Genomic DNA, 17,347 nt, shown 5'->3' with positions numbered 1-17,347 from the left:
ACTAAAAATAAAAAAATCGAAAAAAAGAAAGTTAGAAAATGTTTCTTAGCTCATTTATTTCTCCAAAAAGATTAAAGTTTCATCTAATATCGAAATTATTTTGAAATGTGAATCGTTTTCAATGTAAATGATGAATGCACTTTACCGAAGAGTGAAATGGTTTGAAAAGAAATGAAAAATTTTGTATTATTTCTCCAATCATTAAGTTTGCGTTACACTGACTTAATTGTTTTCTTCTTTTTCGCTGCTAATTGCTTTTGCATTTTATACATAGAGGACGTCTTTTCCTTTAAAAGTGCTGACCATTGAGCTTGGAAATTGATGACTTCACTTAAAGGAATCTTTTGTCATGTAAAGGATGAAAAAGAGTTCATAACGAATTACTTTATAAAGAGCATTCAAACTATTGTCGATATTTTGTGCCTTGGTGTTTTTGCATGAATAATGCATCTGGTTTCTGAATGAGACAATTTATCCGTTTCCTCTTTTCCTTTCAATGCTTTTAACAAATGAGATCCCCCTAATCTCTTAAAAATTAAGTTTATTGACCCCACATCCTGAGTCTCACTAAATAGCACTTCTAATTGCCTGAAAAAATCCTTAAGTTTCAAAAACATGTACAAAATGTGGTTCAGAATAATCAAATCAAAAGTCACAAATTGTTATATTCAAAAAAAATATCATTCACTTGCTCATTATTCAAAATCTCTATAAAAATAATTTTCAAAATAATAATCCTTCAAGGTTAAAAAACGCAAAAATTGCATTAGCCGGGACTTGAACCCGGGTCGCTAGCTTGGAAGGCTAGCATGCTGCCCCTATACCACTAATGCTTCTTTAGTAGAACTTTATTGATTTGACTGAGTCGCGAAAATGTGACTCAGTCAAATCGATTTTTGTCTGGTTTATCGAATTTATCTAATTTTAATCGAATTTCACTCAATCTCACCAAGGGCGAAATTGTAATTTTTATGATCACAAGTTGTGATCTAACATTTTTTTGTTTTGTTTATATTTTTACTATTATAAGCTCATGAATGTTGAACTTTTAATATGTTATTATTTTTTATATGCATATTTTGTATTTAACAATTTTTTTGTTGTTTTCTTATTTTGATTCTGGTTTTTTGAAACTTTAAAATTTCGCAATTGTGATTCAGTTGTTAACTTTTATTGTTGAAATTGAACCAAATTTGTTTATATTTTGCACGAAAAACATTATCACATTCATTTCTTTTGTAAATTTTCAATATTAATAAAAAATTAAACATTTTTGTGTTTTCTTAACTGTTGTGTGTTTATGAATCAATCATTTTTTGATATTTTTTCATTTCGAATAAAAAATGAAAAGAAGATATGATTCTGAAGCTTCTTTTTTTGTATTTTTTCTTTTTTCAGAAAAATATTTCGAAATGTTTATAATATTTGAAACTAGTTCCAAAGATTGAAAAATGAAATGAAATTAACTTATATCCTTTTTTAAATCACCAATAATTATTATCAAACAAAAACAATTAGAATTTCCAATGTTTTCAGAAAAATATCAATAATTTTAAAAAACTTGCATAATAAAAAACTTTTTAGAAGGAAAAATAATTAAATTCAATCAAAATGATATAAAATTAAACGCAATTTATTAATTATTGTTACTATTTTCTTATTATAATTTTCTGATCATGAAACCCAGAATTGAAAGCATCGGATGTGACTCAGTCACATCCAATTTGACTGCATCTTAATGGTGTTAGATCGATCTTATTGGATGTTTACCGATCTAATGCCACTTGACGCAGTCAAATGAATTAAGTTCTAGTTGGGGAGTTAACCCGGGCCGGGGAGGAAATCCGGGCCATTTTTGATCAAAAAATATAAAAAAAGTTTCAGATCAAAATGTTAAAAACAAAACCCTCCTTAACGCACGTCAATGCAACGAGTGATATAAGATCACTGGGAGATCCACACATTAAAGCCTTGTACGTTCACGATATTCTTGAGTATTCTGAAAGACAAATTGATGAAAGCGGCTTGTTAAAAAGATCTTCACTACAGCGAGCGATCAAAGCAAGGGACAATGGCAGAAGCATTGGGAAATGTGGTAGGCCCACATTATTTGACGAAGCTGAAGAGTTGGAAATGAAACAGTTGTTTCTTGACGAAATAAAAATTGGTAAATATCCAACAAAAAAATACATAACTCAAACGGTTTGTTATGGATGTGTTTATATATTTTTTTAATTTTTTTCTATTTACAGGCAAATGAAATGTTGCAAAAGAAAAGGAATGAAGGTGAAGAATGCAAATCAGTGGACAAGCACTGGACGGAACGGTTTTTGCAAAGACATCCAGAGATTGTGTTTGCAAAGCCAAAGGCTCTTCCAATCGGAAGGGCAGCTCATTCTTGCCGAAAGGTTTTAATACCTTTTTTCGATTTATTCGAATCGTATCTTCACGAGGAAAAACCGATTCCTCAATTGTTATTCAATATCGATGAAACCTCAACCTTTTTTCATAAAAGAAAAAATGATTTAGTCGCTTCATCTTCATCCTCTCCTTCATTAATAACACCAGAAACATCTCTTCCAACTGCAACTTCAATCGTCTTCATGTGCAGCGCAGATGGCTGCAGATATTTAACTCCCATAGTCATTCCATATAAAACTTTGCCGGATGAGTACAAGTTGGCCACAACCTCACAAGAAGTATTCTTCCCTTCGACAACTGGACATGTCACATCATCATCGTTTTTTGAATTATTCAGAATCTGCTTTCTTCCAGAAATTATCAAAAAAAGGATAGCCATTGGGGAGAAACACAGGCATGCAGCATTGGTTATGGACGGCGGTGTTGGACATTTCACGGAAGAAATGAGAAGACTCTGTAAAGATAATCTTGTGGATTTGATTAAATTGCCATCTCACACATCGCATATCATTCAACCGAATGATCAGTTTATTTTCGCCAATATGAAAAGAGTATTTGCTAGAGCAACAGAAAGTGGACAGACAACGACAGCCTCACAGAAAAGAGAAGTTTTTACAACAATACTTCGAGATGGGTTGGCAGCGGCCAGCTATCCAAGCACAATTATCTCATCGTGGAAAGTTACTGGGCTCTGGCCTTTAGATAAATCAGTTGTTCTCAAGCATTTACCGGAAAATCCACCATCTTGGGCCGAGAATTCTGTGGAGCCAACAAAAGCACCTGAAGGAAGTAATTTCGGAGCGATTTATAAGGCTTCTGATTCTGATTCTTCCCTTTTCGCTTAATGTCATTTTTTTTTTGTTTTGTAATTGACTTTTCTATTATTTCTTTCATTTCCTGTGGAAAATTATTCAAAACTTTCGTTATTAATCATTCCAAATAATTTTCGATATGTTTTATTTATTTTTTTATTTTGAATAAACAAGGAAGTCTTTTTTTTGGATAAATCATATATGAATATTCTGAATTTTTATTCTGATCACTGGCCCGGATTTCCTCCCCGGCCCGGGTTTTCTCCCTCACTATTGTAATGGGTCTAAAACGATATGGACATATCATAAGGTTTTGAGAATGTCAAAACATTTTTGTTCTTTCTATTTCGTCGTGATTAATTCAAAACGGTTGTGGTTTAATCACGACGGGCCGTATCACGGATTTATGAAAATGATGTTTGTTGATCATAATTATTTTTTTCTTTCCATTGCGTATGCTTATCGTTTCAAATGCATACAGCATGAAGATATGTTTTGAATAATTGTATTTTGAATGTTCATCCATGATCATAATGCTCAACTTTTTTCAGATCTTACGATTTTATAACATTATCATATTTTTAACTTATTAAGGTGGAAAATATTACCAACATCGGAAGTTTCAAGTGATTTTTCTTTTTTTTGAAAGTTTCATTTGGTTTCAAATTATTTATTGTGAGATTTTCACAAATTATTCAAACACTTGAGGACATTTTCATATATAACTTTTAATCCAGTTCGTTTTTTGTTATAAACAAATATAAAAGTTAATCTTTACATATGAAATACAAATGAATAGTTTTGAAAACTGTTTTTTTGTTATTTTTTATTTATTTTTTGAATAAAGTGTTATTGAGTGTGTAAAAAGAGACAAGAAGTTTTAACAAGAAATGAGATTTATTAAAAAATGAGAAAAAGGAATAGTAAAAATTCAATAGACAGAAATGAGAAATTAAAAAGCTTTTATCTTGAATTGTTCGAGTTCAAAAGAAATTCCAAAGTGGTTTCATTGTGTCTGCGTTGGGCTGTTCCGATTTCTTTTAGATTCTTTGCAAACTTTGTTGATCGCTGAATGATACATAAGCAATCCTTGTCCAGTATTTGCTGCTTTTCCGCTTGAGTGGATGAAATCGATGGAGTTTTATTTAAAGAATGATGGTAGGAGATTTTATTCGTGACATTAGGTTGTTTTTTGCTTGAAGAGTTGGCAATCCTCGGAGATTCAGATGATTTTTGTTTTTCCTGCGTTGAAAGAGAAGAATTGGAGATCGGTGCAATTTCTTGAGTTGGATACATTGCTGAAAGTGTAATTGGTGAAGGTTGCGAAGATGATAAAAGAGATGAACTATCAGAAATTGTTTCTTCCCTCATATTTGGTTCTGTGGAAAATTGGAAGGATGAAGATGAAGTCTGAATTGTGATATTTGATAAGATGATTGATGATTGAGGTTGTGGAGAACTTACGATGATCGATTGTTCTGTTGCTGAACTTGTAACTTCTGTTGAAGTTGACAATAAGTTTTGTTTCGTTGGTATTCCAACAGAAGATGAAGATGATGAAGATGAAGATGCTGAAGTCAAAAATGAAGAATTACATGTCGAAAAAAGTTGTTTGGCAGACTTCCATTGATTCGGAAGCAGCCATTTAAAAGAAAAATCGATATCATCGGAAACAAAACCTTCATCACTTTCAGAAATCGACGAAATTCGAGTATCTTCATTCATTGTTGTTACCACTTTCTGATCTCCGCTGCATTTGCCTTTTTTCTCTTTGATCTGTGTTTGTGGTTCAGTAGTTGCATCAGCTGAATAAAAAAATTAATATGGTATATGAAAAAAATAAAAGTTTAATTGTTAATATAAATAAAGTCAATATGGGTAAAATATGAAAATTCAAACTATCTTCAAGTGCATGCAAAGATGTTACACTTGAAGTTGGAGTTGAACTTGGGTTCAATCGATTAAGTAATCTGGCTCTGTATTTTTCATTGGCAAGTTCCTTTTTCTGTCTTTTTTCCTCAACTTTTGTAATTAGATCAGAAAGGAAAAGTTGATTAGCCTCAAAATCTTCCTCCGATAATGGGTTTTGCAATATGTGATAATTTGTTAAACAGCACGCAACGTAAAAGTATTCAGCAATTGAAGAAATTTTTAAGGGCCAAGGTCGACGAAATATTGTAAATAATGTTTTCAAACGACCAAAAAACCTTTCGACGATTACTCTATGTGCTGCAAGCTCTGGTGTCCCTACAGGTTTGGTTATTATTGCTCCCAATTCACTTTTAGCACCAATATAAGCCGAATCTGCCATGATTTTTCCTCCATCCAAACGTGCTGCGAACTGAGAGTAATGCTCACGAAACACGACATAGTCGTGAACTGCTCCGCCATGAACTTTACTAACTGTGCTTGCAGTTCCTGTTTTTGGATTCACTCCCACTTCAACTTTTACACAATAAATTTTGTGTTTTCCACTGAAACAATCGCTTCCGCAATTGAATTCTTTTCCTGTTTTGTTAACCGGTAAAACTGTACAGTCTAAAACAAGTGCCACCTCCTCCATTCCACGAATTCTGTCAGGTCTAAACGTGAGAAACACATCAGATAAAGAGACTTTGATGGATTGCAAGATCGAATGAATTAGTCTAAGAGTTGCATCTTGCGTTTTAAGAAAAGGTGATGTGATGAGATGAGAAACTGTTGGTGATCCAAAATGAAAAAAATTTAATAACAAGAATAACTGATCGTCCAATTTTTCAATAACTCTGCGTTTACCCGGATGAGGGTATATCTCAGGTTGAACAAGACGAACAAGAAGATCAAACTCACTCTTTGTGAAACCAGTCATTCTGAAAAATCCCAAATCTTTGTTTGCGAATTTAGACAATGCGTTTTCAATCAATGACAGTTTCTTTTCTTCCTCTTTTTGATGAGTAATTTTCGGAAGAACATTTCTTTCTTCAACATGAGTAAAAATTTCCAAAAAATTAGATTGACTCATTTTCAGAATAAGATAGATATAATTGATCGAATGAATCCATTATTTGGAAATTTTTTTGTGATCCCCTTGTCCCACTTTATATATAATTCATCGTGAATGAATCAAAACGTTTTATCTTTGACTTTTTTGTTTTTGCACTTAAAAAAAAGAGGTTGATGAAAACAATTACAATTGACAATAACACAACGTTTTAGTTCTAATAAGAAGTTAAACGAATTGAGCGGGTCAATTCGAATTGACTAAGTCAAAACGTTTTCAGTCAATTATAATGGTTTTGACTCAATCAATTCGGTTTTCCCTCAATCTTATTTGTGATCAAAAATACAAAAATTATATATCAATTTTGATCATAATTCTTTGAAGTTTTTTGTGTTTTCTGTTACAGAGCAGTTTGTTTTTATTAATTTTTTAATACAGTCAAAACCGGATATAATCACGTCGAATATAATCACATTCGTTTATGATCACATTTTTCCATGCACCGACATTTTTGTCAATTTTTTCATTCATTTTTCATCGCATATTATCACAGGGTTGAAAATATATAATCACATTTTTTATTATTATGGGTGATTTTTTCAATGAAAAATCGATTTTTTGATCAAAAATTCCGATTTTTCGCGTTTTTCAAAATTATGATTAAATAAGTCTAAATAACATAATCAAACATAAAAAATTGTTATTTCAATTAAAAAATGTGTTTTTGTGAAGAATTTTCAAAAATAAAAAAATCGACTCAAAATTAATTAATTAATTAATTTAACTTATATTTTTTTCTGTGTAAAGCATCATCGTATATTATCACAATCGGATATAGTCACAAAAAGCTGTGCAAAAACCGATGTGATTATATCCTGTTTCGGCTGTATGTGAATCATTAATGTATTATTAATATATTTGCGTTAAGTTTTTTTAAGATCATGAATAATACGTCGAAATTTTTGAAACAAGTTTTTTAAGTTATTTTTGTTTTAATAATAAGTTTTTAATGTTCAAACTGTTATTTATTGTTTTAATTATGAAGTTAGTATTCATTATTTCGTTGGTTTTATTTCAGTTTTATTTTGAAAAGATGTTATTTATTGAACTATTGTTTTTTCATGAAACTTTGTCTGAATTATGAACTTTATAATCTATCATTTTTATTTTTTATAAAGAAAAGAATTGGTTAAATGATAAGTGGTTGTAAAATTTTTCTATTCGAATTTCTTTCATTGTTTTTTCTGTTTTTAAAAATTTCGTTATATGTTTCCAATTCTTTTTTGATCATTGAATTTTTTTCTTCAAATCAATCAAAATCTAACAAAGTATAAAAAACAAAATATGTTTTTAATGAAAAATTTGTTAAAGCAAAAAATAATATTGAATAAAGAATTTTGAAAAAATCAAAACATAGAATCTTTCGTTTTTTTAATAAAAAACATTCACATTATAATTTATATGAAAAATAATTCATTTATTCTTTAAATATTGAAAGATATGAACAACTTATATTTTGTAACTTTCTATTGATCATGCACCCAGAAATGAATCAATTGGTCTAGACTCAATCAAAACGGTTTTGAGTCTCATTTTTTGGTTTAATATTTCACTTGTTGGTATTAGTCAAATCGAATACCGCATTACTGAGTCATTTCGTTTTTGATCTATAGAACTTGATTGATTTGACTGAGTTGCGAAAATGTGACTCAGTCAAATCGATTTTAGTCTGGTTTATCGAATTTAACTAATTTTAATCGAATTTCCCTCAATCTCACCAAGGTCGAAATTGTGATTTTTATGATCACAACTTGTGATCTTGCATTTTTTTGTTTTGTTTATATTTTAACTATTAAAAGCTTATGAACATTGAACTTTTAATATATTATTGTTAAAAATACATTTTTTTGATATTCGTTAGATTTTTTGTCGTTTACTTTGTTTGATTCTGGTTTTTTGAAACTTCAAAATTTCGCAATTGTGACTCAGTTGTTAACTTTTATTGTTGAAATTGAACCAAATTTGTTTATATTTTGTACAACAAACATTTTTATATCTTTTTTTTTGTTAATTTTTAATATTTATAAAAAATTAAACTTTTTTGTATTTTCTTAAGTGTTATGCGTTTATTAATCAATCATTGTTTGATATTTTTTCATTACGAATAAAAAAAGAAAAGAAGATTTGATTCTAAAGCTTCTTTTTTTGTATTTTTTCTTTTTTCAGAAAATTATTGAGAAATGCAAAAAACAAATGAAACTTGTTCTAAAGATTGAAAAATGAAATGAAATTAACTTATATCATTTTTGTAAATCACCAATAATCATTCTCGAACAAAAATAATTAGAATTTCAAGGTTTTTTCGCATAACTGCAATAATTTTAAAAAACTTGCATAATAAAAAACTTTTTAGAAGGAAAAATAATTAAATTCAATCAAAATGATATAAAATAAAACGCATTTTATTAATATAAATTATAATTTTTTTAATAAAAATATTTTGATCATGACACCCAGAATGGAAATGATCGGATGTTACTGAGTCACATCCAATTTGACTGCATCTTAATGGCATTAGATCGATCTTATTGTATGTTGACCGATCTAATGCCACTTGACGAAGTCAAATCAATCAAGTTCTAGTGAGGGATTTAACCCGGTGCCAGAATTTAACCCGGTACCTCTTTTTCAATGATTACATTTTCGAAAATTTTCGATGAAAACAAATTTGTGAAAAATGAAAAATATATATGGGTGATTCTTTTTGAAAAGTCACAAATGTTTAATTTTCAAATAAATCAATAATTTCATATTTTGCTCGAATTTCTGTTTCCACTCACGAATCTTCTTAAGAATGTTTGAAATAGCTTTATCAAGATATTGATTCCATGTTAGTGAAGTTTGGTGTGTGTTAACAAAAATTTGAGCAAAATATGAATTTTTTGATTTATTTGATAATCCAACTTTTGCGACTTTTCAAAAAGAATCACCCATATATAATACTATGTGTAACAACACACGTTGGCATGAAAGAGGCATGTCTATATGATAAGTGATTTTCAAATAACAAAAATAATAAAAATCAAAAAAATATTCTTTCTTTTTTTCAACAAATTGTGGTTATCAAAAATTTTCACATTTAGTGAGCATTTTTTTAAATTAGGCACAAATAACATTCGATTTATTTATTCAAATTGTTTCAATTGAGGCCAGATAAGAAATGAACAAAATTCAATTGCTTCTTATCTGGCCTCAATTGAAACAATTTGAATAAATAAATCGAATGTTATTTGTGCCTAATTTAAAAAAATGCTCACTAAATGTGAAAATTTTTGATAACCACAATTTGTTGAAAAAAAGAAAGAATATTTTTTTGATTTTTATTATTTTTGTTATTTGAAAATCACTTATCATATAGACATGCCTCTTTCATGCCAACGTGTGTTGTTACACATAGTATTATATATATATTTTTCATTTTTCACAAATTTGTTTTCATCGAAAATTTTCGAAAATGTAATCATTGAAAAAGAGGTACCGGGTTAAATTCTGGCACCGGGTTAAATCCCTCACTATTGGGGAAAAATCTCATTATCAATGAATAAATTGTATAAATTGTCTTTATGAATGTTCTTTTTAAGTTAATTCTTCCCAATTTTTACGAAAAAAAAGTTTTTAAAAATGTTTTTGGATTTTTTTAAAAATAGAGCTAAACTATATGGGTGATAATTTTTGAAATCATAACTTTTTTCGGTGTGTTGTTTTTTCAAAGACAGCTTATCATTGGGAAGAGATTTTGAATTCAAATGCAAAAACTATCATTACTGTTTAAAAAACAAATTTTTTAGTTAATATAAAGAAGAAGATATCTTTCATGAGCATTATCACCTTTCATTGTTCTTTTGTTAATGTTCAAGTGAAAATTTCGAACCGAATTTTTTTAATGAAAAAATATGATTTCAAAAATAATCACCCATATTTATTAGTGTTTTTCAATTTGAATATATTCTATATGAAATATATTGATTTAGTTCTATTTATCTGTGATCAAATCAGTTTTGATTAAATCAATTAATAATTCAGAAATTCGTGGTAATGCTCATTTTATTAGAATTGAAATAATGATCAAAATTGTTATTAATAAATATTGGCATGACCGTCGAACATGGAATCCTTTTTGATCTGTCCCAAAAACATAATTAAAATATTCTTATTGAATTTTTTGCTTCCTCAATTTGTTCAGAATAATGGAAATTGAGGAAATTTCAACAGAAATAAATTCTCCTCATATCTTATTAAAAACATTCAGCAACAGTGAAAGCAGTTTGCACTGGTTATTCAATCATAAAACAATCTCCAATTCAAAGAAATTCTCTAAATGCAACTATGATATGTATTTCTAATCATATCCTACAGGAGGATTTTTCTATCATTGCTGAAAATACAAATACAATTATTCGATTTTAATAAATACTCCTTTTTTTGCCATGCAAAAGTAAAAATTGAATTTATATAACTTACTATTTTGTTATTTCACTTAGTCCTGTAGCAGCTTCAGACAAGATCTCTTACAGGTCTTGGTGAAAAAATCACGGTGAAATTTTTGACAATTTGCCAACAAGCTTGTTATTCGGAATTCTGCTTAAAAAAAAAATTTGGAGGTGTTGGAAAGGTTATCGAATTGGACGAGTGTTTGTTTCGGAAAAGGAAGAATTATAGGTGCAGATCTGAAAAGCAGATTTGGATATTTGAAATGTTTGAAAAAACAATCCTTTGGGAAATAAAGTATTAATAATTCCAGTGAAAAAAAAGGATTCAAAAACTTTGCTTAATATAATTACAAAAACCGTTGAGCCTGGGACAATGATATATTCAGATTGTTAGGAGGCCTTCTAAAAGGTGTTAGAGCTTGGTTTTGAGCACGAAACAGTTGATCATTGCATAGAATTTAAAAATGAAATAACAAACTGTCATACAAATAACATCGAAGCTATCTGAAGAAGGTTAAGAAGGTATTTGCCATTAAATTGAACAAGCTTGTGTCACATTGAAAATTTCATTGCCACATTCATATTGATAAAAATAGAGAAAATTTCAATACAGAAGTTATTTGAAATTGTTTTTGAATATAATTAAGAGAGATATGAGAAAACATACGATGAAGTTAATAAAATAAATGAAGATGAAACTGAAACTGCAACAAGCAGCATTTCATCCGTTGAAACAGATGACATAGATGCAACAGTTTATTCGATTGAGATAAAAACGGAAGATGACGGAGTTAAAGCTTCCAGTTGGGAAGAATCTGATGCAATTTAATTATTTGAGCTTTTATTTGTTTGCACGAAATTATACATTTCAAAGCTTATTGAAAAAAATAAGAAAACAAAATATTTTTTTGTTTTTTTAAGGGTTTGATTGAAACGGATGCCATGATCGGAAGTCATGCCTAAATATTTCGAAAAATGTATCATGTCTCAAAATCCTTTATTTTCAATTTTGGTACATTTGGAGCAAAGGAACATCATTCCAAATCAATATCATGATGAAGAACATTCAGTTTCTCGAAGTGTATATGATTTTGCATTCAAATAATTAACAGACATATAAATTTCATTTTTACGACTGACAGGCTAAGCTCCTTCAGAATTTAACATTATTTTATGTTTTCTTTCTGATTGTTCACACCATCAACAAGAAAAAACAAAAGCAATTTATTCTCTTGAAGAGCAACTCTTTTCTATCTCAACTTTTTTTATCATGGATCTTGTGTATTAACTCCTTTTCATGCAAAGCCAAGAAATTCATTTCAAACGTCAGAAGTTTATATTTTTCATTCATTTGTTGATATTTTGAAAAATCAACTTTTGCAATTGCCGTTTCATTCAGACCAGAAAGAATAACAGGATATGAAAATGTTAGCGTTGTTATTGATTGCATGGTTAATACAATAAATCGCCCATGAGGATAATTGAAATATGGAAAAAAAAATTCCAGTGGAAAACATCATATGTTTTGAGTAAAATCGGAGGTGGGTGTCAATCCCACATTGTGAACACTCAGTACTGTCATTTCTGTGTCCACAGGTTATACTCATGACTTCACAATGTTTAAGGATCGTTATCCAACTTTTCAATAACAACTTGGAGGAGCAAAAATTCTGGCAGTTTCAGCAAACATTGGTGCAAAGCCCGAACAAGAAACGATGGTGACAAAGCCTATTGAAACTCCAGAATTAGTTTCTCACAGAGTTGTTGAAAGATTTTTTGGAAGGTTGAAAACGTTGTTCATTTTTTTTCGTCGTCAGTTTGTTTTTGACGAATCAAAAATTTCAGATTATTTTTTGGTTGCCTATTGTCAAACAAATGTTCATATACAACATAATCCACAAACATTCAGTGATTCTGAAGCTTACACTCGAATTTTGAAAGATATTATGAGGGAGAATGCTGAAAGGAAAGATACAAAAAGAAGAGCGAATGAAAGAAACATAACCGAATTGAAGAATAGACTCAATCCAAGAATTTCCAAAGAACCCAACATTTCTTTTAATATCGAGGGAATGAGAGGCTTATTTTTCTTTATTTGACAATTATTGAATTTTTCAAATGCCTAAATTTTTTTGAAAAGTTCCTTTTGTTTTATTTTCTAATAAAATTAAAATTTCGTTTTTCAATCAAATTTCTGTTCCCACTCACCAAATTTTCCTGTCAAGAAAAAAAATCTTGATATTGGTATTATTTTCATTTCAGTGAAGTTTTATTAGTGGGAACAAAAAAATGATAAAAATATGAAAATTTTATTTTATTTGCAAATCAAACAAAAGGAATTTTTCTAAAAAATTTGCCATAATTATTCACAAAATATCAAACCGTGCGTCTGAAAAGAATTGCCTATAGCAGACAAATTAATTTTGATAATTCTGGAGAAATTGATCATTACCAATTTTGATGAAAGAAAAAACAGAATTATCATCATCTCAATTACACAGAGTTCTGGCAACAAGGGAATTTCGTATGTTCAAATCCCTATCAAAAAAGCTGTTCGCGTTTCGACAAAATTTCAAAGTGAAATATGTAACTGCAATGAAATCCAAAGAAATATCAAAGGATGCTTGGAAACGAGGGATAATAGCGGAGAAAGCAGGAAGAGAGGTCGGAAGGAATGGACATCCACAAACATTCACAGATAACCAGTTGGAAACAATTGAAAACCAGGGGCTTGTCCTATTGTCTGAGCAAACAATTGTTCGAATTCGAGATGTGCAAAACACGATTTGTAATATTTATTTACATGGTTTTTTAACTTTTTTGAACGTTTCAGTGTGTGGATCTTATTGAAAATGAGTCAAAAACAAAAAATGAATCGAAAACAGTCAACAATAAATATGTGTACAAATTTATTCAACGAAGTTATATATTGAAGGCTGCTATCGCAAGGCATACGGATGTTGCAAAAATATCAGCGCAGTAGCCAGAAAACATCAGAGGATGGTTTTCGGATCTGTCAGATTTAATTTCAGACTATAACATCACATCATCCGACATATACAATTTCGACGAACCTTCGATCACTTGCGGGGAATCTTCGTCAAAATTGGTTGTTTGCTTCAAAGATCAAACTCCTCCAGGCGTTCCATCGCCTCCAAAAGTACCGAATGCAACAATATCCCTCTGTGCCTGCACTGACGGATCTTCGTTATCAAGTTTTCTTCTTTGGCAAAAATAATACTCCCGACAGAGTTTTGTTCTCTTTCGTTGTTTGATATCAGATATATTTTTTCATCTTCCGGGTAGATCACTTAGGACATCTTCAAGAACATCATGATTAATTACTGGATTCCATAAATCGTAGAGAAAGTGAAACCTACAAGTTCTCATCGTGTTCTTTTATTAATGGATAATCATTCGACTCACAATGACGAAACTGTAATTGAAGCAGCTTAAAAAAATACAACATCATTCTGAAAAAAATCCCACCAAATATGACACACTTGCATCAACCATACTATTCCTAAATTTTTTCTTTACCATAAAAGATATCGGACAAAAATTCGTCATTCCGTCTTCATTCTCCCTCCCTACTCATCGAGCTCAACTTGCAGATATTCTCCCCAAAGCCATGGTGGCAGCTTGTGTTCCATCAGCTGTGTAAGCAGCATTTCTAAAGATAGGAGTCTGGCCTGTTGCTGCAGCCCCTGTGCTCTCCAGAGTAGTAGGAGCACCAATAGAAACCTCTGCATTGAAAGAAAATCTTCATTCTTCGTCTCAAGATTGGTATGATAAACTTAAAGGAAATTATTCTCAAACAAAAAGGCAAAGAATTTCAGCTTCATAGAAAACATGAGTTTTTGATTTTGCAGAAATAACTTTCTTGACAAAATAAACTTTATCAAACATATCAAGTTCTTTTTCTTCGCCGATGAGCACGAATCACATTCAACAACAATTACTGAAGATTTGGATAGCTATGATTTGAAGAAACAACTTGAAGATACAAAAAGCATCTTGCATAACTTCGATCGAAATATTAAGAAATTGAAAAATCGGCATAAGTGAAACAAAATACCTCCTCCAATTTCATGATTTCATTTATGATAATAAGTGGGAATGAATAACATAAAAAAACAACACTTTTGGGTGGAGCAGTTTTTTGTGATATCAACAAAAATTTCATAAATAAATTTTTGTGATCTGTCCCATAATTAAATTTTTATTTCAATCTTTTTTGCTTAATACTTTCATGCCTGTGAATTGAAAGTTTATCTTTAAATATGATAACACAATACTAAAATACTTCACAATTGAGGTTTGAAATTTGCACTTTATCATTGTTTTAAAACGTTATTTTTTTGTTTTAAAAATGTAATTTTCGTGGAATTTTCTTGGTTATTCAACAAATGTTCAGTAAAAGATCATTCCGGAGCGTTATATTGCAAAAGTTTGTGAAAATTGAAATTACAAAATCCAATTTCAAAATTGTCTGGCATCACATGGAGGGGCATCAAAAATTACAAATCCTTTAACGAGTTCTGTTCGGTTATTATCAGATAACAGAGTGGAAAATAGTTCAATAACAGATTTGTGTTGAACTGGTTAGTGTTTACCGTGTGGTGATTTTCCATCAAACGGAAAATTTCTATTTTCCAAATGAAAGTGTATAGCTAGTACTGGAGGAAATGCGGCTTGTTCTCTCACATTCAATTGACCTTCACAAAATAAACCAAATCAATTTTTGGTCAATGATTGCCGATTTATAAATAATAAGTTAACTTCATCATCAACTTATGGCGGAGCAGGAATATACTTTGATGGAACTTTCTCTTGGATGAATTGCATAAAATTCATCACATTCTGTTTCTTTGATGGCAACACAGCTACTAATAGCAAGGGAAACGATGCCTTTTACAATGGCAGCAGCGTCACTCAATCCCCATTCAATTAGTGTGGATCAACTACCCCAACAAAAAGAGTCTGGAATGCAGGAACAGCTGACAACGCCGTGCACAATAGCTGGCTTTATCTCATCAACCAGAACAAAATAGTTGGAAACAACGGAAATGACGTCAATACATATGGTCGAACGCAGGAAAGCCCGCGTGATACAATCGAGTTTACTCTCAGGTGCATTGCTCCCTTCAGTGATGTCTCCCTCTCTCTTCTCACCTCAATATTTGTTCCCACTCAAACGCTCTCTTTCAGTGCGACTGCTGCAAAAATCTCTGGAAATGGAACAATTGCTCCATCGTTTGAATCTTCATATGATGTTCATAAACACAAATTCATGCACATCATCATTTTTTATTCTTAAACTTTGACTCTTCCAACTCTTCTTCTTCTTCTTCTTCTTCTTCTTCTATCTTCTTCTATCTTCTTCTATCTTCTTCTATCTTCTTCTATCTTCTTCTATCTTCTTCTATCTTCTTCTATCTTCTTCTATCTTCTTCCTCTTCCTCTTCCTCTTCCTCTTCCTCTTCCTCTTCCTCTTCCTCTTCCTTCTCCTCTTCCTTCTCTCCTCCGCTCTCATTCAGATCTTCAATTTTCCTTCTTCGACTTCTTCGTGATCTTCTGTTTCGTCCATAATTCCTTTCTTCTTCTCCAATGCCCACTCCCCTGAATATTGGTTCTCCCACCTCCCTCGAAAACCCTTCATTCAGAGCGAAATTTGTCCTTCGCACAGATTCTGCTTGCTAAATGAGGCCATGTACCTGTGAGTTATTGATTTTTACATCAAAAAGAAGTCCCTCCACGCTACGAACTCTTCAAGTGGATCCACTGATTATCCTTGTGAAGTGAAAACTTGGGAAGAAGAGAAGTTCAGTCCACAATGAGACATTCTGTGAGCTTTGCAGATCGCAATTTCGCGAGGAAGCTATACAGCAACAAGGCAAGAGTGGATGAGTTTGATAGAATAATGGAAGTTACAAATGTGGAAAAGGAAACGCCTGTTGCTGTATCTTTTTGCAAACACTCGCTCTGTTGCCTCTTATGTTCAGCTATTTCTTTCATTCAAACACATTCAAGTTCGCTTCATGTTTATGTTCAACACATTTCATTAAATAAAAATAGTTTAATTTTATAATATCATGTGTTCTATCAGAAAAAGAGATTAATAAGGAGACAAAAAAGTTGAAGCAAAAGAAAGGAAATAATAAGTATTCTGTCAGAAAAGATGAAAAAATGAAAAAGATGGACGAAATGAAATAATTTATGATGTGGCCAGTTTTAATATTTTCATTTATGGAAATGTGTCAATAGGTGTTTGAAACTTCTAATTTTTCGTCATTTTCTTGAGGTAAAAAAAAGAAAATGTTTTTTCATCACAATAAAAAAATAAAAATTGCATCATTTATTTCTGTTTTTGTATATGATAAATATTCTAATTTTCAAAAGTTTTTCAATTTAAACATTTAACTTTATGCAATATAGAAAAGAATCATCTTGACCAAACTTTCTTATGAAAATTCCTTAATTATTAATCACTTAATGTAACGATCATATAAGAAAAAAATGAGCTGATAAACATATTTCCAATATTTGTATATAAATGTTTAATCAAATGAAACAAAAATATTTGATTTTATTTCTAAAATAATCTTTCTCACAAAAAAAATAGACTCCAAATAAACATGGTT

General features: G+C 30.5%; 3 protein-coding genes across 3 annotated transcripts; 1 reads left to right on the top strand and 2 right to left on the bottom strand.

Moving 5' to 3' along the window:
• Positions 1 to 22: 22 nt before the first annotated feature.
• MONOS_12976 (uncharacterized protein) lies at positions 23 to 628 on the bottom strand. The gene is made up of 2 exons (XM_067865643.1): positions 405 to 628; positions 23 to 341 (listed from the first exon to the last, which is right to left on the bottom strand). Exons 1-2 carry the CDS (start codon positions 615 to 617, stop codon positions 213 to 215), a joined length of 342 nt encoding a protein of 113 aa, XP_067731668.1. The 5' UTR covers positions 618 to 628; the 3' UTR covers positions 23 to 212.
• Positions 629 to 1,890: 1,262 nt separating this feature from the next.
• Positions 1,891 to 3,266, top strand: MONOS_12975 (uncharacterized protein; the record flags this gene model as incomplete). The annotated part of the gene is made up of 2 exons (XM_067865642.1): positions 1,891 to 2,202; positions 2,253 to 3,266. 2 exons carry the CDS (start codon positions 1,891 to 1,893, stop codon positions 3,264 to 3,266), a joined length of 1,326 nt encoding a protein of 441 aa, XP_067731667.1.
• Positions 3,267 to 4,196: 930 nt separating this feature from the next.
• Positions 4,197 to 6,081, bottom strand: MONOS_12974 (putative DDE superfamily endonuclease; the record flags this gene model as incomplete). Its single annotated transcript, XM_067865641.1, has 4 exons — positions 4,197 to 4,804; positions 4,913 to 5,038; positions 5,133 to 5,255; positions 5,430 to 6,081. The coding sequence occupies 4 exons, from the start codon at positions 6,079 to 6,081 to the stop codon at positions 4,197 to 4,199; spliced, it is 1,509 nt and encodes a 502-aa protein (XP_067731666.1).
• Positions 6,082 to 17,347: the final 11,266 nt, after the last annotated feature.

Source organism: Monocercomonoides exilis (assembly GCF_001643675.1).
Source record: "Monocercomonoides exilis strain PA203 chromosome Unknown scaffold11-1913109, whole genome shotgun sequence".
In the NCBI taxonomy this organism is placed as follows: Eukaryota; Preaxostyla; order Oxymonadida; family Polymastigidae; genus Monocercomonoides; species Monocercomonoides exilis.
Note: the sequence above shows the minus strand (reverse complement) of the source record. Positions and strands in the feature narration are given on the sequence as shown.

What these genes read in the sequence shown, in the direction of transcription:
- MONOS_12976 (XM_067865643.1), bottom strand. Translation starts at nt 617, where the DNA reads ATGTTTTTGAAACTTAAGGATTTTTTCAGGCAATTAGAAGTGCTATTT. An exon ending in GGCACAAAATATCGACAATA is followed by an intron (nt 342 to 404) that starts GTTTGAATGCTC and finishes ACATGACAAAAG; the next exon opens with ATTCCTTTAAGTGAAGTCAT.